This window comes from Sander vitreus, chromosome 22 (genome assembly GCF_031162955.1).
Source record: "Sander vitreus isolate 19-12246 chromosome 22, sanVit1, whole genome shotgun sequence".
NCBI lineage: Eukaryota > Metazoa > Chordata > Actinopteri > Perciformes > Percidae > Sander > Sander vitreus.
The window spans coordinates 393,242-415,404 of NC_135876.1; the positions used below are offsets into that span (position 1 = coordinate 393,242).

Below are 22,163 nucleotides of genomic sequence, written 5' to 3' on the forward strand. Positions count from 1 at the left end.
TGCAGGGTCAAGTTGGAAACCAGACTGAGCCTCAGACTGTTGTTATCAAAACAGCTTTTCTGTTGCATGTTCTTTGGCTGGCACACATACCTGTAGTCAGAACAAGACTAGATTGCAATCTAGAATGTGGCTAGACCGTGCAGGGTCAATGTGCTACATTCCTCCAGGGATATATATATATATTTGCTTACATAATTGCAAAAGGGTTCTCCAATATTTTCTCAGTTAGCCTTTTAAAATGATATCAGATTAGTGACCAGAATGTGCCTTTGGAGCATTGGATGAATGGTTGCTTACATTAAAGATCAGCCACTTCTTTTTACAACAGTTGAGAACCCTTTGGCAATTATGTAAGCACATAATGTAATCTGAAAACTGCTGCCCTGAATACAAAAACAATGCAACTGATCTCAGCTGGTATTCTGTCTGGAATGGAGTGGAATGGAAAGTTCTAAGTGACCCCAAACTTTTGACAGGTAGTGTGTATATATATATATATATATATATAGGAGCAACACGCTTCACTCAGAACTTCATTAAGTTCAGTGCTGCAACTAACGATTATTATATTCTCGATTAATCGATTAGTTTGGTTTATGAAATGACAGAAAATAGTGAAAAGTGTGGATCAGTGTTCCCCAAAGCCCAAGGCGACGTCCTCAAATGTCTCGTTTTGGCCACAACTCAAAGATATTCAGTTGCCTGTCACAGAGGAGAGAAGAAACTAGAAGATATTCACATTTGACAAGCCGACATCAGAGAATTTCTATTTCTTTTTCATAAAGAAATGACTCAAACTGATTCATTCAATTAAAATAAAAAATAGTTGGCGATTCATTTATTAGTTGACAACTAGTCACAACGTTTCACTTCCGGGATTGTTCAGGATCCGCCAGATGTCCTTTTCAGCCCGGATGTCCGTCCCCTTCCTCTGTCTCTGTGTTGGCGTTCTAACCTCTGGTGGATTTGTGAGGACTATGGTTAACTGCTCCTCAGATCTCTGCAGGGTAAATCCAGACAGCTAGCTAGACTATCTGTCCAATCTGAGTTTTCTGTTGCACGACTAAAACTACTTTTGAACGTCCACATGTTCCACCAAAACAAGTTCCTTCCTGAGACTATTTAGCAGAGGCACCGTGGCTCCGTCTGGCTCTTAGCCCCGCCCAAGACAATTGTGATTGGTTGTGGATTGACTGATCCAGGAATGCTGTGTGGAGTAGCCAGACCCTCCTCCGCAGCGCTGTGGAGGTGGGTCTGGCAATGCGAGACTTGCTGACAACTAATCAATGAATCGATTAATGTTTGCAGCTCTATTTAAGATCATCTCACCTTGTGAGCCTGATGAAGGGCTAAACTCTTTGGTTTTATGATTTCTGGTTATATGGCTAAGCCTAAAACTTAAAGCCACTGAGGGGCTGCTATATGGACTTAAACAAACAAACAGCCTATGGCTAGTAAACTCGCTGACGTGCTCTCTTATAACTTACACTGCTCCGTGGCCTACTGTGGAAATCACTGACTCCAGTAGTCATCGTTGCGTTTTGATGGTCATTTATTGATCACAGTTCTTCATATCAAAGTGCAAGAATCCATGTGTCCATCAAGCTCCATCAACAAACATTTTCATCATCCTACGTGAGCGTTGCGCAGTGTAGCGATTTGATGCAGTCAAAAACTATTTGTGCTCCTTCGATTAACAGCACCCCTGTTACCTGTTGAAAGGTTCCTACCTAAATAGACGTCACTCACCAGCACACTAGTGACACCAGTGGACAATTTATGTCCTACACCCATAACACATGAAAAAATGGCTCTTACACTGGTTCTGCAGTAGCCTACATGGAGTTTTTTTCTCCTTAATAAGTCATTGTGATCACATGTCAAAGTTCTGTAAAGGACCACACTTATTATCACCTCATATCAGAAATAGTATTTCACACGGCCTCTTTCATTCGCAGGCTCCTATCCGCGAGCACAGAATGTCACTTGGAAATCCACCAACTTTAAAACCATTTTGACCTGGGAGCCCAAACCATCAGCTGATTACTCCTACACAGTGGAGTTCTACGCGTAAGTACAGCACCTGCATCCCAACCCTTTCATTTCAAGCTTACCCATGCAGTTATCTGCTCCTCTCAAAGTTGATTAAGGTTGTCGGTGTGTCGACTGAAGTGCACTCCTCTCTTGACACACCCGCTCAGTAACCTTGAAGGAAAGATTATTGGGCATGATAAGAATCCATTACTGATCCAGTGAAAGATTCAACTGGAATGTTGATTTTAGAACAGAGGGATAATGAAAAGTCACACAGACCGTAGTGGTTCAATAAGAAGGAAAATTAAAGAGGCAAGAAGACTACAATTGAAGGCGAGACTCTACGAGCAAAAACAGCGTCTTTTCTTCATGCGTTGGTCAATTTAGAGATTTTGGGCCATTTATCTTCCATAACATCTAGGCTTTTTAAAGCTAGTGGAAAGAAAACATTTATTTTACTACATTTTGTCTAGTTAATTTGGTTTCATTCCTATCTGTATTATGAAGGTTAAACAGAGGTGTTGTTCATACAGTATATCATTCACAGCCTGATTTATATAAAAGGTTGCTCATAAAAACATGGAGAAAAATTATTCTTTTAATGGCTGTTGACAGTATTTTCTGATTTATGGAGTGATAAAGAGAGGTATACAAAATCCCCTCTGTAAAAACCATTAACTCTAACATTTCAACAAAATGAAACAAGAATTTTGAACCTGGCTTCGTTCAATGTTAGCATTAGTTATTGCCTCATTTGCATATTTAACGTACAATTTCAGAAAACTTGTGATAAATGGACGCCGTGGCTACGTACATAGGTACATGGACATACCGACCCTACGCCCCCCCCCCCGACTCATTTCTTGGTTCTCCTTTTCCATCAACAACATGACATCAAGGAGAGGGTTAACTTCTCCTGCTCCAGATTTCCCACCGTGGTCAGAAAGAACAGGGGAGACACTTTGTTTCTCTCACTATGACTCTAGAGTCACAACTCACTCTGAAGAAAATCACCATCACTCTCTCACTCACTCTACCACACACACACCGGCCCTCCTATTCTCTTAGGGCGCTTTCACACCTGCCTCGTGTAGTTCGGTTGAATCGAACTAGAGTTGGTTTGCCCTGCTGGTGCGGTTTGTTTGGGCAGGTGTGAACGTGGCAGTCGCACTCGTGTGCCCACCAAAAGCGGACCACATAAGCGTACCGAGACCTGCATGATGAGGTGGTCTCGGTACGCTTTCAATCCAACTCTGGAGCGGTTCGTCTGTGGTGAGAACGTGATCCGACCTTGAACCAGATCAACTACTGTATGTGTCCTCCAGTCTGAGCTAATGTCTCCTGTAGTCAGGTGTGTTTAGCAGTCTGTGATGCAGCAGAGCAGCAAACTGTAGCAGCTTGCAGGGTTTCTTTCACAGAAACAGACAGCAGTCAAGCTCACTGTCTGTCACTGGCATCTCCGTGGTCTAACCAGCCGCCGCTAAAGTTGGAGACAGACGCCGGGCAGAGCAGAGCAAAGTCTCGGTGACCGCAAAACAATGTCTGATTATTTAAATGAACTGAGCTGGCTTGACCGTGGAGATGCAAGAAAGAAATATGCACTAGTCCAGAACACAGGGCCTTCTTCCTGTCTTTACTTTCTTGCTCCCGCCCCCAGACACATCCCACCAATAAGAGGAGTGAATGTTCTTGCGTGATTTGTAATAACGCATTTTAGTACGCTTGAATTTTTCCAGGTGTGAAACAAACCCAACCAAGGGGAAATCACTCCAAGTTTACAAACTCATCAACTGATTCGGACCAAAGCAAAAAACAATAGGTGTGAGAACTCCCTTAAAGAGATTGACGCACACACCAACGCACAACTATAAACTTCAGGCCACTTAAGAAGGCTACAGCGAACGCTCTGCGTGGAGCCTCCACAGAAGCATAGATCAGCCTTTAAAGCGACATAATGTAATCCATTTCCTTGTGTCTGAGCTTGTTTTAACGCTCATCTGATTGCTTTGCTTCCATCATGTGTCGCAGGGTTAATGGGGACAGACAGAGGAACCCCCACTGCATCCGCTCCCCAGTCACAGTGTGTGATCTGTCCAGCTCTCTAACGGACCTGAATGCCTACTACACAGCTGACGTCCTGTCTGAACCCCCGCTGGGGGCCACCTCGGACCACATTGAGTTCCCCCACACCAGCTCACCGCGATTCAACCCCTACAAAGACAGTAGGTGCTTTTGATACAATGCGTTTCTTTTATTTGTGATTAACAATTGTTTTGTTATTATTCTTTCAACAAAACACAAAATATACAACTCGCAACATGAACAAATCCCACCCCCCATCCCCTTCTGTCATCACCACCCACCCAGACAAACATCAAGAAAAGATGACACAGCAACTACAATATTCCAGATCATTCAACAAAATAGTAACAAAATAAACCTATGTCTAAATGACAACACCATAAGCCCATCATACACGTCTCTCCCCAGCACAAGCTCCAGAAAGTTCAGGTACTTTCCCCATTTTCTAGTGTAGGCATCCAATCTGGCAAACCCTAGCCATCTCACAAGCCCACTCCTGGATAGACGGCAGGCCCTTCATTCTTCCATCCTCTTAAAAGAATCTGTCTGGCTATAATTACACTAGTCTGGACCCAGCTTCTTATGTGCTATCCATCCCACTTAGGATTGATGAGTTATTTTTTTGTGTTGGAATCAGGGCTGGGCGATATATCGATATTATATCGACATCGACACCATGTCAGACTAGATGTCGTGTTAGATTTTGGATATCGTAATATTGTAATGTGACACAATTGTTATCTTTTCCTGGTTTTAAAGGCTGCATTACAGTAAAGTGACGTAATTTTCTGAACTTTTCTTGTTCTTGCAGTTCTATTATTTTAGGGCTGTCAACATTAACGCGTTAATCGTGATGCGATTAAGGGCCGAGCATAATGCGTTAAGTTTTTTTAAATCGTATTAATCGCATGCCGCCATTTATTAATTTATTTTCACTTCATTAAGCTTTGCGTCGTGCCTAACAGGATACTATTTTGCCGTACTTCCTCCTAACACATCCTGCTGCTGCAGGAATAGCAACGCGGATTTCGGTGCCTCATTCCGGTGCCACTGATATGTCTGTTCTTCTCTCTGCTGCTCTGAAACAGACGTTACAGGAAACACAAACATTGCTGTCACGCTAGTTAACACTACACTCGACAGCAGCTAACGTTAGCCTACCGCTAGCTAGTTAACACTACACTCGACAGCAGCTAACGTTAGCCTACCGCTAGCTAGTTAACACTATACTCGGCAGCAGCTAACGTTAGCCTACCGCTAGCTAGTTAACACTATACTCGGCAGCAGCTAACGTTAGCTGGCTAGCTAGTAGCTGGATTAAACAGGGTTAAATGCTGACAGCTAACACTAAACGGTGTAAAGTGTGACTGTGTTTTACTGTAGAGGATTCAACACCGGGATGTAACAATCTGCAGCTGCTGTTGTCGGAAAAACACAGACGGTGCATTCATGAAACTGGTAATTTACAGCTTCGTGGTGCATTCAAAGTTGTTGTTAAATGCCCTTTTCCCATCTGGTTGTTGTTTTTGTCGTTCAACAGCTATTTACTAGTGAAATAAGTTATTGTTATAGTGATTACATTATTATTAAATCATTTAATTTTGACCATATGGCCTTAGCAATAAACAAGCCGTTCTTTAACGTCACCAACTGTTGTTTAGTACCCTTCTTTTTTTTTTTCGGTTCAGGCACCGTTAAGGCACCGGTATTGTTTATACTTATACTTGTTTATGCTTTAGCACCGGTATCCAAACCAAACAATATCCAACCCTAATATTGACTCTAGATTCAAATGTGTGACTATTGATTACATATATAATAAACAAATACAAATCTTAAAATCAAGTTCATAAAGTCACTTTCTTTGCTTTCATTTGATTCCCAATCAAGATCCACTGGTAAGAATGGCTTTCCATATGGACTTAAAAACTGTTCTGAAATGCAAAATAATAGAATTTTAATCATGTGATAAAATGTGATTAATCGCGATTAACTATAGAAATTCAACGATTAATCGCGATTAAGAAAATGTAATCGTTTGACAGCCCTAATTATTTGCCTTGTCATTATATCCACATTATTGATGATTATTTATCAAAAATCTCATTGTATAAATATTTTGTGAAAGCACCAAAAGTCATCCCCTACAATAACATTTTTAAACATGTTTTAAAGGCTTATTCCAGTTTCTTACATCTTATTCTCTATGGGCCATAGTCTCTAATGACTCAATAAGTTCATTGCTGAGCCTTGGGAACAAGGTGACCTCACGAAAAAAAGAGGTCAAGAAACATGAGCAGTCAGACTACTCAAAGAAAACTAAAGTGAACAGCAAAGTTATTACCCAAACTGTCGTAAACATCCGTCAAGTTTACAGACCCAAAACTTTGACCTGCTGTTTGAAAGATGGATTTAGAGTATTGATATTTATTGGCATAGCTAACACCACATGGAGACTGCAAAAACTGGTATTGGTCAGCTTGGGCTGCTTGTGTTTTCTCCTGCAAGTTTCTAATGCCAAGTTGAAGAAAGCCTCAGTAATCTAACTGGAAACCTGCTCTCTGTCAGTGAAGGAAAGAACGTAAACAGCAGTAGTTTCCTATTCAGTAATCAGACATGGAGAAACAGTTTTCTGCATATAAAGAACTCCTGTTCTATAATTGACTATGTAGCTTATCAGAGGGGAAGAAACTGTTTATATGGAGTGAGATTTTAGTCCAGATGGATCGTAGCTAAGCTAGGGGTTCAAACAGTTTGTGTTTGGGGTGAGAGGGGTTGGCTACAATCTTCACCTTCTCAGCAGAGCGGATAAAGATAAATGGATGATACGCTGCAAGGTCTGCCCTTATCATCCTAAATCATCCATTTATCTTTATATTCAGAGATGCATGCACCGATGAACTCTCTGTCTGCCAGTATACTGTACAAACCTCTGATCCCGTTGTCCCATCCTCCACAGCTGATATAGGCAGACCTGACTTCAAGCTGGAGGTGAGCGAAGACAAAAAGAAGACCACCCTGTATGTGACTGACCCACTCACCGCCCTGTTCAAAGATGACCGCCAGCTGAACATCAGAGACGTCTTCTCCGATCAGCTGCAGTATAAAGTCACCTATGGGAAAAATAAGAGCAGTGGCAAGGTGAGTAACAGCACACGTCGCAATGTCGGCTTCAAACACATGAATAAGACGATATGAACTACATGCTTCCCTTCTGTGTTTGTCCGCAGAAAGTGTACACCTCTAAGACCAACGTGATAGAGCTGAGTGATCTGGACCGAGGGCAGAGCTACTGCTTCAACGTCCAGGCTTACATTCCCAGCCGCAGCATAGACAAGCAGCTGGGAGAGATGAGCCAGACGCAGTGCTCCAACGACGACAACCCGTCCATCTTTGAAGGTGGGGAGTCCTGCTTCTTATTAGGCATGGCCCGGTTACCGGTTTCAAGGTATACAGCGGTTTAGTCTACATCAGTGTTTCTCAAATGGGGGTACGTCTCCCCCTAGGGGTACTTTGGAGGACTGCAGGGGGTACGTGAGATATTTAACTAAATGTTTAATAGTTACAAGGCTGTTGTCCAGAACATTGTTCCTCTTTATGTAGACTTTTGTCCTACCAAAAATGTGACATTTGTGTTGCCTTCCTTCCTTCCACTGTCCTACTGTTTACAAGTTTCTCGCTTTTTTCGAAGTTATGTCACTGTTTTTGAAGGTTTTTTTCGACTATTTTCAACCTATTCTTGCCTTTGGCTACTGCCTTCCTTTCTTTCTACCATCTTTTTCCAAGGTTTTGTCTTCTTTTTTTTTTTACAGTTTTTGTCTCCTTTTCTCATCAGCATTTAAATGTTCCATGCTGTTGTTTAGTAAATCTATCACTGACAGCGCTGTACTGTTCCTCTTATATAGACCTTTTTTTTCTACCAAAATAATTAGCGCTGGTCAGGGGGTACTTGGCTTAAAGAGGGGTACATTATTGAAAAAAGTTTTAGAACCACTGGTCTACATCCACGATGTTCCACTTACAGGATTGCTCCGTTGCCACCGGAAATTCCGCTGGATGTCCCTCTTTTTAGGCCAGATGTCCGTCACCTTCCTCTTTCTTTGCGTTGCCGTTCTAACCTCCGGTGGATTATGGTTAACTGCTTTACCGTTAACAGTAGAATAACATTTAAAAACAATGACATTAAGAGCGAGCCAGGCACCCTTAAAGTTCTGAGAATCGCCCCTGGTGCAGTGAGTTTCAAATACATTCTTGTTGTTTTTTTACCCAGAAATGTCAAAATAATACATTACAAAGCTGTAATTGCAATAAAAAATAAATAAAGTGAAACTGTGGTATATTTTTGCCAAAGGTTACCGTAAGTCTTATACCAGCCCATGCATAGTTCTCATAGAGGCTGCAAACAGGAAAACTGGAAGGGGAAGTTATTCAGTTACGCCCTCCCTCAGTGCACAAACTGTCCCGACATAAGTCATACAAGTAAAAACCTGTGTAAATATCCCAGTACTGACACACCAGCTGTTTGCCAGGTACTTCTATGGCAAGACACAGCAATATTAAAGTTCTGAAACGCCATAGTTTTGGTGCTGTTTATTTTACTCACGATTTATTTGTAGACTAAAGGAACTTCCACACCGTGTCAGAATTAAAGTGTGAGATATGGATGAAAAAACATGCACTTTAATTACTTAGAAAAACACTGAAGTTAGCTTTGACTTTGTTCATCTTAATGGAATTAAAATGCAAGTTGTGGGAAAATTTTGAAAACAAGCTGATAGCTGACAGCTGACAGCTGATAGCGTTGGATTTTTGGTATTGTAGTGTGTGTGTGTGTGTGTGTGTGTGTGTGTGTGTGTGTGTGTGTGTGTGTGTGTGTGTGTGTGTGTGTGTGTGTGTGTGAGAGAGGCAGGGCGAAGCTTAATAACAGCAGTCAAGCTCAAGATACTTACCCTGGATAAATAAAACGTTCAGCCCAGTATAAAACAAGACTGCTGCAAGTGACAACTCCTACACTCCTCCCCAATAGTTCAGAGGAAGACATCCCGGCAGCTACAGGACCGATTGCGTTGAAATTGGATGTGGTTATTCATAGTCACTGATATTGTGAAGCCCCTGGCCTTTCCTCCAATTACTTACACAAGAAAAGTATTTCAATCTAATGACATTTATTGGAGCATATTCATTTTCCCAGGGAAGGAACTTGTTCCATTCTGGATACTTTTCTCTTTGCTCCCTCAGGACAAAACCTCAACTTTGCACACACATTTAAAATTCTTATATTCTGTTTTTCTTATAGCCAACAAATCCCATGTGCAGACCCAAACCAACAATGGTTGCATCTACTGACAAGTCTTGTGTGTGTGTGTGTATTCAAAGTCCTCTGTGCCATAGAGCGCCATTGTTGTCCAGACACTATTTAAAGTGCTCATATTATGCTCATTTTCAGGTTCATAATTGTATTTAGAGGTTATATCAGAAAAGGTTTACATGGTTTAACCCTTGTGTTAACTTCGGGTCACATTGACCCGTTTTCAATTTTTGTTTTATATCAGAAAATATGGGACGTAGAAATAAGAGCTGAAAATGTGTAGAAGAAAAATTTAACAATTTAAAAGCAGAAGCAGAGTATGAGGGCGTGCCCTGACAGTACCTAGGTAAGGACTACTAGCCAGTCAGAAGCAGAGTATGAGGGCGTGCCCTGACAGTACCTAGGTAAGGACTACTAGCCAGTCAGAAGCAGAGTATGAGGGCGTGCCCTGACAGTACCTAGGTAAGGACTACTAGCCAGTCAGAAGCAGAGTATGAGGGCGTGCCCTGACAGTACCTAGGTAAGGACTACTAGCCAGTCAGAAGCAGAGTATGAGGGCGTGCCCTGACAGTACCTAGGTAAGGACTACTAGCCAGTCAGAAGCAGAGTATGAGGGCGTGCCATGCTAGCAGCTAGGTGAGCATTATAACGTGTGTTCCAAAGTGACCACGTGTGTCTCTGAAGTAAAGGCTGGACTACAATAGAGCTGTTTGGAGCAGTTTGTGAACAGTGTTTTCTGTTGGAGATGGTAAGTCCCTTTGGGGGGGACTTTGGGCTTTTTCACTTTGTAAACCTATAACGTGCACAAAAAAAGATATATAACACAAGAAAGGAAAGGGAAAACGCCAAAAAGCATAATATGAGCACTATAAAACTCTTCAGCGCATCAACACACTGACATTGACTCAGTCCAAAAATACTCACTAATACTCTATTAATCCACCACTGAAAATAGTCCAACAAATTTCCTCCTGTTTAAGGAATGTTTGATAAAAAATGACATCCAGCTGTTATAGGAAATTACTGAGCTTTTTTGAAAAATTAAACAATATATTGTGAGCTGTTTTTTTAAGATTTGGGGGTGAGCTGCTGACATAGGTGTAATTAACAGGGGGTTACATTCTCTACTGCCTTTTGATGGTAAGTAAATCTCTTTAACGTGATGTCTTGTTTTTGTGTTCCAGTGTATTCGGTGGGCGTTGTCGCTGCGGCCATCTTCCTCGTCCTGCTGCTGATAGGCCTCGTCATCGCCTTCACCGTGGTCTGCTGCAAGCGCAGGAAGAAAGCTCTGAAGAGTGGGAAAGAAGGAATGCCACTACGCGATGTATAGACACACACAGACAGACACACAGACACACAGACAGACAGACAGACACACAGACACACACACAAACACTGTTTTTTACACAAAAGTATGTTGAACGTTACTATACATATCGAGTATGTAGTGCAGAGGATGAGATTTCGGACGCAACCCAGATCTAGTCCAACACTCCTCAGCCAAACACTGGAATCAAATGCTTTCTTTAGTTTCTGTGAAACTCTCTCTGAATATGTCAGACATTTTATTTTATTTTTTTTATCATTTCATGCTGCAGAAAAAGAGATGTTAGGAAAAACACTGTTTGAACACTCCTGCTGTACACACTAGTCATGTTGCTGAAGCTGTAATATTCCACACCTTGTCTTTTTATATATTTGGTGAGTGGTACCTCCTCTGATGATTGTAGATAATCACTACCATTTATTTATTTATGTCATTTTATAGAGTGTTTTCTAACTTGAAATGACTTGACATGATTTGATCACATGGTTTTTTTTGGGAGATTGGTGAAATCGACACCCTAGTATATATTATTTTTGTAAGTGATGCTTAATTTATTGTGTTTATTTGAGATTAACATATTTGTAGGATGTATGATGTCATGTTTTAGCTGTTATATACTTCAGATTGTTGCAGATCATTTTATTACGTGGTGAAATGGAGTAATAAATATTTTACAGAACACGACCAAGTACTTCTATTTTTACTGTCAGTACTGTAAACCCTTGTCCTGTCGACCAGGCAACTTTTAGGTCTTTCTGGGTCAAAATTTAAAACTAAAAAATGTATTAAAACATTTTGCTTGTCTTTTTTGACACGTTTGTCGCTTTCCCCGATGTTTGAGACACTTTTTTTGACATTTTTGACGATGCTTCTGCGCTTTTTTGGCGTTTTTTCCCCCCCACATTTTTGAAGCTTTTTCCGAAATCTTTTTTCAACGTTCTTTTATAAAAAAAAAAAACTTCAAATGCTATAAAATTTAATAAAACACCCAAATTCAATGACAATAATTATTTTACCTGTGAAGAGCGGTGCATGGAACCATCCATGTTATTGTTTTTGACAATGTGGTTGAAAGAAACCCAGATTTCTGATACAGAAACTTTTTGAAAACGGGTCAAATTTGACCTGAGGACATCAGGAGGGTTAAATGATGATGCTCAAGTCAAACTGGATGTTAAGAAATCATCTTATACTACTTTTTTGTTTAGAACTTTTGGCAAACCCGTAAAAACAACACATTAGGGCTTGGATGGCAAAAGGATCAATATATGACCAATTATCTGTGCGTTAAAATGACTTGAATTGAAAACATGTCCATATAGTTTTCATTTGTCAGCCGAAGCAGACAGAGTCATCTGAGCATGTGTTGAATTCCCAGTGTTCTTTTCTACAATGAGTTGGCCTTTAATAAAGGACATCAATAATAAAATGTTTCATTTCATCATAGATATCACCAGCGGTAAATATGTGAGTATCATCTGGAAAATGTACTTAAAGTATTAAAAGTAAAAGTACTCGATGCAGAACTCTCCTCCCGTTGTAGAAAGTGTAAAGGACCAACCAGCTGTGTGTTTAATGGTCTGATCCTCTCAGCTGGACTAGTAGCTGTTATATTGTTGGCTAGTTTACTTTAGAATAAAACATCAGATTTATAAACTACATGTGTTCTGTGAGCAGGAATCTTAATGTGTAAAGTAACTAGTAACTAAAGTAACTAGTAACTAAAGCTGGAACAGATGAATGTAGTGGAGTAACTAAAGTAACTAGTAACTAAAGCTGGAACAGATGAATGTAGTGGAGTAACTAAAGTAACTAGTAACTAAAGCTGGAACAGATGAATGTAGTGGAGTAACTAAAGTAACTAAAGCTGTCAGATGAATGTAGTGGAGTAAAAAGTCCAATATTTCTCTCTGAAATGTAGTGGAGTAGAAGTAGAAAGTGGCATGGAAAGACTCAAGTAAAGTACCTCAACATTTGTACTTAAGTACAGTACTGACACGATCCAATATGAGTATCACAAAAGTCTGATACCGCCTAAAATGCTGGTATCGGTAAGTACTGGAGTTTATGCACTGATCCGATACCACGTAGTTAAGGACTGAAGAAAATCTACTTTAAAAGTAGTTTATTCATGTTCTGTATTTGTTATGACTCGCTGTCAAACTGCATAGTAACAGAAAGTTCTATGACGTTCATTGTTTTTAATGTTTCACAAAGAGTTTAACCTGAGCCAGGCCGACAACAAATCATATCCCATCCATACAGGGATAGTAGTATACAGCTGGTAAAACATGATCAAATATATGACACACTGGTACGGGATCGGTACTCGGTATCGGAATCAGGAAGCTAAAAATGGTATTGAACCATCTCTACTTGTAACATAGTATTTTTACAGTGATGTATTGGTACTTTTACTTAAGTAAAGGATCTGAATACTTCTGATGTGTGAAGTCTAGGTTCACTCACTCAGTCACTCACTAGAAAGAAAGACCTTTTTTCATTACAGGTTATTATTTTAATGCAGATTGAGATCATTACAGCTTTATTATCCATATAAAAACATGGTTACAGCGGAGGTTGCAACTTTACAAAATAAAGTTACAGTAGATCAGAGCAAGAGAACAGAGGTGGGAGTTAAGGTGGAGGGAGGGGCTGGAGAAGGATCTGGTCTGCATATTCATGAACCAGGGACCGACAGACAGAGAGCAGCGATGCACTTTAGACCCAGTCCCCAGCTTCATAGAGCTCGCGTCAAATCAGTTATCAACACAATGCTTCAAGATCCAAGAAAACCTTTGAATCCCACCTCCCAAGTAATATAAGATTTTAACCAAATTCCATAAACGGAAAGGGTTAATAACAAGATTATAATTTAGGGCTGTCAAAATAACGCGTTCATTTCGATTAATTAATCTGAGAACAAATAACGCGTTAAAAAAAATAACGCAGATTAATCCATTCCATATTGAGGTTTGACCCGGAGCCGTTCTAGCCCCATTGGACTGTAAAATGAAGGAGGGAGACGAGAATGTTCTGCCTGGATCATTAACTGGAACATTTACTTGTAAAAATCTTCTTCCTGCCAACCCTGGCTACCGAAATCTGGTGCCACTGATATGTCTGCTCTTCTCTCTGATGCTCTGAAGATGATACAGGCAACACGAACACCGCTGCACGTGACGCTAGTTAACACTATACTCGGCAGCAGCTAACGTTAGCCTACCGCTAGCTAGTTAACACTATACTCAACAGCAGCTAACGTTAGCCTACCGCTAGCTAGTTAACACTATACTCAACAGCAGCTAACGTTAGCCTACCGCTAGCTAGTTAACACTATACTCAACAGCAGCTAACGTTAGCCTACCACTAGCTAGTAGCTGGATTAAACAGGGTTAAATGCTGACAGCTAACACTAAACGGTGTAAAGTGTGACTGTGTTTTACTGTAGAGGATTCAACACCGGGATGTAACAATCTGCAGCTGCCGTCGGAGAAACAACACAGACGGTGCGTTCATGAAACTGGTAATTTACAGCTTCGTGGTGCATTTGAAGTTATTGTAAATGTCCTTTTCCTATCTGGTTGTTGTTTTTGTCGTTCAACAGCAATTTACTAGTGAAATAAGTTACTGTTATACATTATTATTAAATCATTTAATTTTGACCATATGGCCTTAGCAATAAACAAGCCGTTCTTTAATGTCACCAACTGTTGTTTAGTACCCTTCTTTTTTTCTTTTCTTTTTTTTTACTTTCTTAAAAAGTCTCGGTTCAGGCACCGTTAATTATGTATGCAATTAATTTCGATTAATTAATCACAGAGTATGTAATTAATTAGATTAAATGTTTTAATTGATTGACAGCCCTATTATAATTATAAGAAAATGCCTAATAATTATAATAATTTGCCATTTGATCGGTGATTTCAGATAACATAATAGCAACCAGGGAGTATAACAACACCCATTCAGTTTTTCATATGTTGCGTTTCCTTAGCGACTGCCTTGTGTTTTTGGTGAACTACAGGTATATCCCAACAACTACAACCGTGGTTGTCGAGACCAAGACAATACCAAGACTTTAAGGGGTTGAGACAGAGTCAAGACCAAGGCCAAGGCAGGGCCAGACAGACAGAGCTTCTTCTGCGGTCTCTCGCATTCACTTTCTTGGGAGTGCGTGTCAAAGGGCCAGGGAGAAGGGATTAACAGTAACACATTTTGAATTAGAAATAAGTCAAGTTATTGGTTGCATTTGAAGCAGGAAGTTTTACATCCAATTACAGTAATGCACAGACAATTTAGCGATATCACTGCTGTTTGGGTCTTGAAATAAAATCCAGTTCTCTTTATCCGAGACTGAGACAAGACCAAGTAAATATGCGGTCTATTCCGAGACCTTTAAAAAGTAAAGACCTTGTGACGGTCCTGAGACCAAGATGGATCTTGAGTACTACAACACTTGTGTATACATAAAGGTTAGGTGGGCCTTTTTTTTAGAAGTCTAAAATAAGTTTAGCTGCTGCCCCCGTCAGACAGTACGTTGCTTAGCTTCTGTGTCGGCTTCTCCAAACTGGAGTTGTGCTGACCGCCATCTAGCCTAACTAACCTTTCAAGTCTGGCCTACTGGATGTACAGTGCTGGGATAAAGCCCGACATCCCTCCCCTTCCACGCTCTCTTTTGCAAGGGTACCGTCACTTCATTCAGGGCTTAGCACCACCCAGGACGGTTGTGTTTGGTTTCCAGAAATACAAACACTCCTATCTTCACAGCGCTGTATATAATGTAAGACAAGTAATACACTGACCATGGATAAGTATTTATACAACCCCCACTTAAAAAAAATCCAAACAAACAATCTTTAACATGAAGGCTTCCTACTTTCTGTATGCTCTGGCAGACTTCTGTTCCCACAAATCTGCACTTCCTCAACAGTGCCAATTCCCAAAAAGTATCAAACTTAAACTCTACTACAGTACAGTTGTAATATATGGGTTGACGGCCAGAAGCAGCACTAGCACTGACTGCAATGCTGATGAGCAACACTAAGTGCATGAGCAGAAAAGGTCAGATTGCTTTTTTATGGGTCTCCCGGGAGACAGCCTTCTTTCCGATGACTTCATATTTTCCAACACTCTTCTGAGGCTACATTTACATTGCTACGTTTTGGTTTTTAAGCAGAGTTTTGAGCCAAAAGCGATCTCGGTGCACACAAGTGTTTTTAGCTCCAGTAGAAGAACTAATCTTTAAACTAACACGCCCAAACCAAAATATCTCACGTGCCGGTGTAAACAGGAGGCAGCAATATTTACTCCGCCCATTGCTGGTAGTTGTCATGGTAATGTTAGTAGCTTAGTCTCAGAGAACAAGACGTCATGACCCAATAAGGCGGCGAAACATTTGCGTCAGTGTCGGTGTTACCAAAGGTCTCCGTTTGCGGCCGTTGAGACTGAAACAATGCCACAGATTCCAAACCAAAACGGGTCAGAAGTGTTTCCAAATGTCTCCGGTTCAGGGGCTCGGAAACGCCAGAGCAGGGGGAATGAGAGGGGGAAACATAGCAAAAGATATTTGTTTTTAAACCAAAATGTAGCAATGTAAATGAAGCCTGAAGGCCTGAGTGAATAAGATGTTCCTTTTCCCTCTCAGTCAGACAGAAAGCAGCTGACCTTCCGCCAGATTGCTGTCCGTGGCTGTCAGTTTACTCAAGAGACTTGCTGCCATGTTGTTCTGTCAGCACTTGAAAAGCCCTCAAAACCAGCTGGGTCTGGAGTTGCCTCTGAAAAAGTTCATTCAGTTCTAGTGAGCACTGTTTGTCCTGTAGCTACAGAAGCTGAGAACAGCAAGCAGTGGTTGACTTTTATGTTTTAGGCCCTTTAACATGTGAGCACAGCTTCATTATCTCGAGATAACCAATGGTGGCTCATGTTAAGTCATTTTAGTTTTCATTTAAAGCCAGTTTTCCCAACACTGATTTAAATTATTACTGGATATATCATACTTGTTTTCTAGATTCTCATTCTGTATCTTTAGGCTTTCACCGCATTCGCCTCGAGAAAAAAAGCCAGGAATGAGCAGAGCTAAAATGACAGAGGAGGAAGCAATTAGGCCCTAATGACTAACTTTGGACTATGTTGTAACCAGGGCTTTAAATCAACTTTTTTGATCACCAGCCAACACGGCTAGTAGATTTTTAAAGTTACCAGCCAATGAGATTTGCCACTAGCCACGTTGTTTTTTTCCTAACTGACTTCCCTTGAATTTCAGCTCCTTTGATTTGTTCGGCGCCGTTCCGTTCGTCTTCTCCATTTCAACGTAGTTCGTAATGAATACCACATACGCTAGGCACGTAGCCAAACGTTTATTGACACGTCACGACATGGTGTTCATGGGAAATGTAGGATTAGTTTTACAAGCAGTGTGGCCAGATAAAGATTTTCCAAGCCAAAGACACAGAAAGCAGCCCAAAATGTCTTGGCAGAAAACAGACCACTCTGAAAACATTTCTGCAGCCGGCTGATTCAAACAGAGGCAGAGTTGTTCCCTTCATTCATCACCGGCCAAAATGGCTAGTAACTTTACAATCTTACCTGCCAAAGTTCATTTGTACCCCGCATTTCGTGGGTTGGCAGGCGTCAATGTAAAGCCCTGGTTGTAATCGTATGATAATAGCTTGATACTTGGAGGTGACAAGATGATTAACAGTTTCCTTGGAAATAATTATATTTAATATAATTGGAATAATAATTTAAAAAAAAAGAAGCCAAAACTCACATTGTTATTTTAAGATATCAAGAGAACAGGCCTCCACCGCTCTTAGCTTCTGTCAGCTGTGGAGAGTTGAGCTACAGGACAGCCAGGAGCATCACGGTGTGCATACAACCCTCCGTTTTATTCTGTGCAGGACAGTTTACAGTGGGACACGCAGCCCCATAGTCCACTGTGGTACCTAGCTTATCTCTACAGGCTAACCTCTGTCACTGTTATAAGAGATGATAAAAACAGTATGGTATATTTCTACCTTCACTCAAACATGTCTTGTGTGTGTAAAACAACCTAGAAGTTGGCAATATAAATTACAAAATAGTTTTGTTTTTTCTTTTTACAATCGCACTGAGCAAATAAATGATTAGACAGGACTAAGGTGGTGATTTAAATAACATTGAGGAAACAAGATGATAACGGAGACAAATGATTAAAAACATGTTCTAGTTTTAGCTATAACTTCTGTCTTGAGTGCAAAGAATTAGTGGACTGGTTTTTATCAGAGCAGTGCATTGGTGACTGACATCGGCAATCAGTTACGAGCCAAACTCCACCGTTTCCTCTGTGATGGGCTTGAACTCGTAGTTCCCTCTACCGTCCATGTGGAGGTAAAACTTCATGACCGAGATAAAAACATAAAAAAATACAAGTCAGTCAGAAAGAAAGAAGACATCTAAAGGCAGCAGTGTTCTAACAAATAATCTGAAACAGAAATATATCAATGCATAGAAATCTGTTGGACTGTCTTACTAACAAAATTAACAGAAATTGTATTTGTCACATAGATAATTATACCAAACAATGAAATGTCATAGTCCCATAGAGTGTCTAGTGCAAGTAAATTAAATATATAGAAGCATTAAAGCAGGGGAGTCTGGCCAACCTGGCTAACATTCAGCAATAGAGCTGAGCACATCGAATAGTAAAGAAATTTGGATTAAGAAACAAGCAGTGCATTGTGCTACTCTGCCATGCTACAGTATCTACAACATCCATCCAGTATGCTTCAAATGAAAAGCTTGTCAGATATTCCAACGGTGTCCTAAACCAAAGTTTCATAAATTGTTGGATGACAATTTCTGTAACCTTCTGAAACAGACTCGACAATGTTCACTACTGATAATTTGAATAACAGACAGGGCAGCCCTGCTGGAAGCTAACGTGTATTAGTGTCTGATGATCAGTTGTAGTATGAGACAAAGTAGTGAAAAACCCTACACTTTAAAGGGTAACTACCGTTTTGTGTCTAAGTGTCTGATGGGAACAACAATGTTTGACATTGGTCCAGCATTAAGAGAGATCTCTGCAGTCAGCAGCGGAGAAACAAGCTACAATGTTAGTTAATAGGACAACTGTTCATCTTGTATTTACCTTCATAAAAGTGCTCGTTTTGCCACTGACAGATTCAGATTAATATTCTATGTGTCTGACAACATCATGGAAAGTATTTCCAAGGAGGTCGACCTTTCTGTGAAAGAGTAAGATTTTTTTAAGGTTAAAAAAACATCCGCGAAATAGCGTTCGCTAAACCCACCAGACTCCATGTAAATAAACAGTAATTTTAGCATCGAAAATAGACTTCATTCAAATTCGACAGAAACAAAATAAAACTATAAAAAAGACGTTTTGGGTCGTCTTTCCACTTTCCCAACCATCACAACTCTAGTTTGGGATTGGATTGTTGTTCCCATCAGTCACTTACACACAAAAATACAGGAAAATAGGGTGCAGGTTGAAAACAAAATTACCCTTTAAACTAAAAGCTAAATCTGCTCAGAGAAGGAAAGCTTTTGTGACAAAACCAGACGGCATTAAAAGAACAGTAAAGGTGGCTGTGGAAATCTGAGGAGTTAATTCAAAGTCATAAGAACATGGGTGACATTCAGTGCTTACCTCGTGGTGCTTCCACAGAGACTTTCTATGGGACACTGTGAACAAGGAGATTCCCACCTGTGGATCAATGGACACACAACTAGTACTAGGCTCCAGTTTAACAAGGTAGAAACCTAAGGAAACTAACTGTACAATTCTCTGGCTTATCAGTGATGTGTAAGTGTGTTTAAGATTCACTTCACTGCCTTAGTGATTATTTTTTTATACTAAAGTAGTTTTTTTTTTTAGCTTAATGGCACAAAACTAACTCTTAGTCAAGGATCAAATCTCTCGACCACATTTGGATGTTGTCTTTCGGGATTTTTTTTTTTTCTTTGTTTTTTTGCTCTGGTGGCCAAACCTTACCAGTGGAAAAACTGGGTGTTTTACATAATATATATCATTTATACTTTTTATTAATCCCCAGTGGGGAAATTACAATATACTGTACACTCTGTTTGTTAGAAGACACTACACACAGGCCTGAAATACACACACATGCTCAGGTCCTATACATGCACAAATAGAGAGATGTCAGAATGAGGGGGGCTGCAACTGCTGGACAGGTGCCCTGAGCGGTTGGGGGGATTCGGTGCCTTGCTCAAGAGGTGAACTGGCACCTCTCCAGTGACCTTCCGGTTCCCAACCCAACTCCCTACGGACTGAGCTACTGCGACCCCCAATAGCATAGGAGGATTGTGATGATTATTGCAACTTCAGTAATATCTGCTGCCTTCGTTTTAAACACAGTATAACCCACCAATAGTGCTGTGAGCAGAAAGAGTGGCGACTACAGACAAAAATTAGATACTTACACTTAAACTTATTATAACCGGACATAATGAGCAGATATTTAAATATGTCAGACTAACAGATTTCCACTCAATTACCGGATAACGGAAACAGTGAGCAATATGACATGACTGACATGCTAACTGCCAGCTGATGTTGCTTGAGCCTAAGATGGTGTATTTAAGTGGTTTTCCCAGCTGAGACTAGAGGTAATCCTCGTTTGTCAGAGATCTCCTGTATTTGTGTGTGTGGTGTTTTTGGGTCGTACCGTCCTGCAGTGGCTGTAGATGAAATCCTCAACATCGACACTCACTGCACTGGTGCACTCATCCAGAATGGCAAACTGGGGCTTGTGGTAGAACAGTCTGGCCATCTACATACAGACACAGAAACACCAGAGTCATATCTAAACAGAAAGTAGTACTACAATTACAGTATGGCATTAAATAATGGCCAGAAAAGCGTTTTTGCAGAACATTATGAAGTCACAGTGAAGTTGACCTTTGGGGTACAAAATGTTATCACATCATCATTTTATCCTATGAGACATTTGTGTGAAATGTTTTAAATGTTAGTGTATGAATTCTTAAATTATGGCCAAATCACTCAGTCTGAAAAAAACTCTTTGTGGAGTTACATGTTCTTTGCACGACTGTGCAGGTTCTCTCACACAGTTTTGTGTGAGACATGCAGGTTAAGTAGATCTCGCAATGCCAGACCTTCCTCCACAGCGCTGCGGAATAGGGTCTGGCTAGTCCACACAGCATTCCGGCAGATTGGACTCAGATTGGACAGATAGTCTAGCTAGCTATTGGTGATACACTCCGAGCAGAATAATCAGTTTAGAGAATGGATGAACAGTCATTCCTGTGCTTTTAATAATGTAAATCACTGTGTTAGTGAGTCCTTACAGCCATCCTCTGCTTCTCTCCTCCACTGAGGACATCCATCCAGTCCTGGACTGTGTCCCAGTTGCCCTCCCTCTCCAGGATGTGGCCCAGCTGAACGTTGTCCAGGTACTCCTTCAATACCTGGACACATGTGACGCATGTAATTAGAAACACACACACACACACAACGGAGTGTGTGAAGTGAAGTTGTGTGGGAGCGTGTGGTGTCCCACCTGATCAGAGATGCCTTTCCTCCTCTGATCTTCGTAGGTGTCAGGGTAAATGACTTGGTCCCTCAGAGAACCCAGAGTCATGTAGGGCCTCTGGACAAACAACAGCTTTGGATTAATTCTTCCCATTGTAGTTAACATTGTAGTTGTTGTAGTTTTGTTTTTATTTAATCTGAGTAGTTGAAGATACTACCCCTAAGTAGTATAAGTATACCATAAAAGTATAAGTAAGTATACCATAAAACTTGTTATTCTTACAGTAGAAGTATTTGATTGTTAAAATATACATTTCATGTGTATTTTGGATTGCCACCTGAACATGACAATGTCTATTTATATATATGCATTTTCCAACAGATGAGTAAATATACATATAAGTCTCTTGGCAGGCTGAAAGTATAAAAACTGAATAAAAACAGCGTATAATTCTGAGTAAACTTTACTGGTGTGTATGTATCTGCCTCTCAGAAAATGTGCTTTGTTTAGCTAAATTTTCCCAAGCATAGAGCAAGCTAAAAGCTAGAGCTGGAAGATAGCTGACACTGAGGGATCTTTTTGTTGTTGAAAAGGAAACAAGGGTTACAAAAGATTTTTACCTGTGGAACATAGAAGAGTTTCCCTCTCTCCGGTTTTGTCAGGTGTCCTCCAAACAGAGGCCACAGCTTGCAAAAAACATATATAACTGCTTAATATAACAAAGGGAAAAACATATATGTAGAACATATGTACATTACAGATGTTGCTGGTTTCATCTGACGCACTTCGCTTTAACGCAGTTATGCTGCAGCGGTAAAAACGGGGTTAAAGGTGGGCTGCCCTTAATAACTGTAGATGCTTCTGTAGGTGGCAGCAGAATGCTTGATAG

General features: G+C 40.5%; 2 protein-coding genes across 5 annotated transcripts in view; one reads left to right on the top strand and one right to left on the bottom strand.

Annotated features, from left to right (window-relative positions):
- The window catches only part of f3a (coagulation factor III, tissue factor a), a 14,488-nt gene extending 3,053 nt beyond the window's left edge, over window positions 1-11,435 (top strand). The window contains exons 2-6 of the mRNA XM_078280235.1: window positions 1,959-2,070; window positions 4,063-4,256; window positions 7,076-7,257; window positions 7,347-7,515; window positions 10,609-11,435. Coding sequence (XP_078136361.1) covers window positions 1,959-2,070; window positions 4,063-4,256; window positions 7,076-7,257; window positions 7,347-7,515; window positions 10,609-10,754 — 803 coding nt within the window. The 3' untranslated portion in view covers window positions 10,755-11,435. The remainder of the gene's footprint in view (window positions 1-1,958; window positions 2,071-4,062; window positions 4,257-7,075; window positions 7,258-7,346; window positions 7,516-10,608) is intronic.
- A 5,660-nt stretch (window positions 11,436-17,095) lies between these two features.
- The window catches only part of abcd3a (ATP-binding cassette, sub-family D (ALD), member 3a), a 28,099-nt gene continuing 23,031 nt past the window's right edge, over window positions 17,096-22,163 (bottom strand). For all 4 annotated transcript variants that reach the window (XM_078281094.1, XM_078281093.1, XM_078281092.1 and 1 more), the window contains exons 18-23: window positions 21,895-21,960; window positions 21,302-21,391; window positions 21,090-21,209; window positions 20,447-20,551; window positions 19,408-19,464; window positions 17,096-18,128 (exon numbers count right to left, since the gene is read on the bottom strand). In XM_078281094.1, coding sequence (XP_078137220.1) covers window positions 18,051-18,128; window positions 19,408-19,464; window positions 20,447-20,551; window positions 21,090-21,209; window positions 21,302-21,391; window positions 21,895-21,960 — 516 coding nt within the window. In that variant the 3' untranslated portion in view covers window positions 17,096-18,050. The remainder of the gene's footprint in view (window positions 18,129-19,407; window positions 19,465-20,446; window positions 20,552-21,089; window positions 21,210-21,301; window positions 21,392-21,894; window positions 21,961-22,163) is intronic.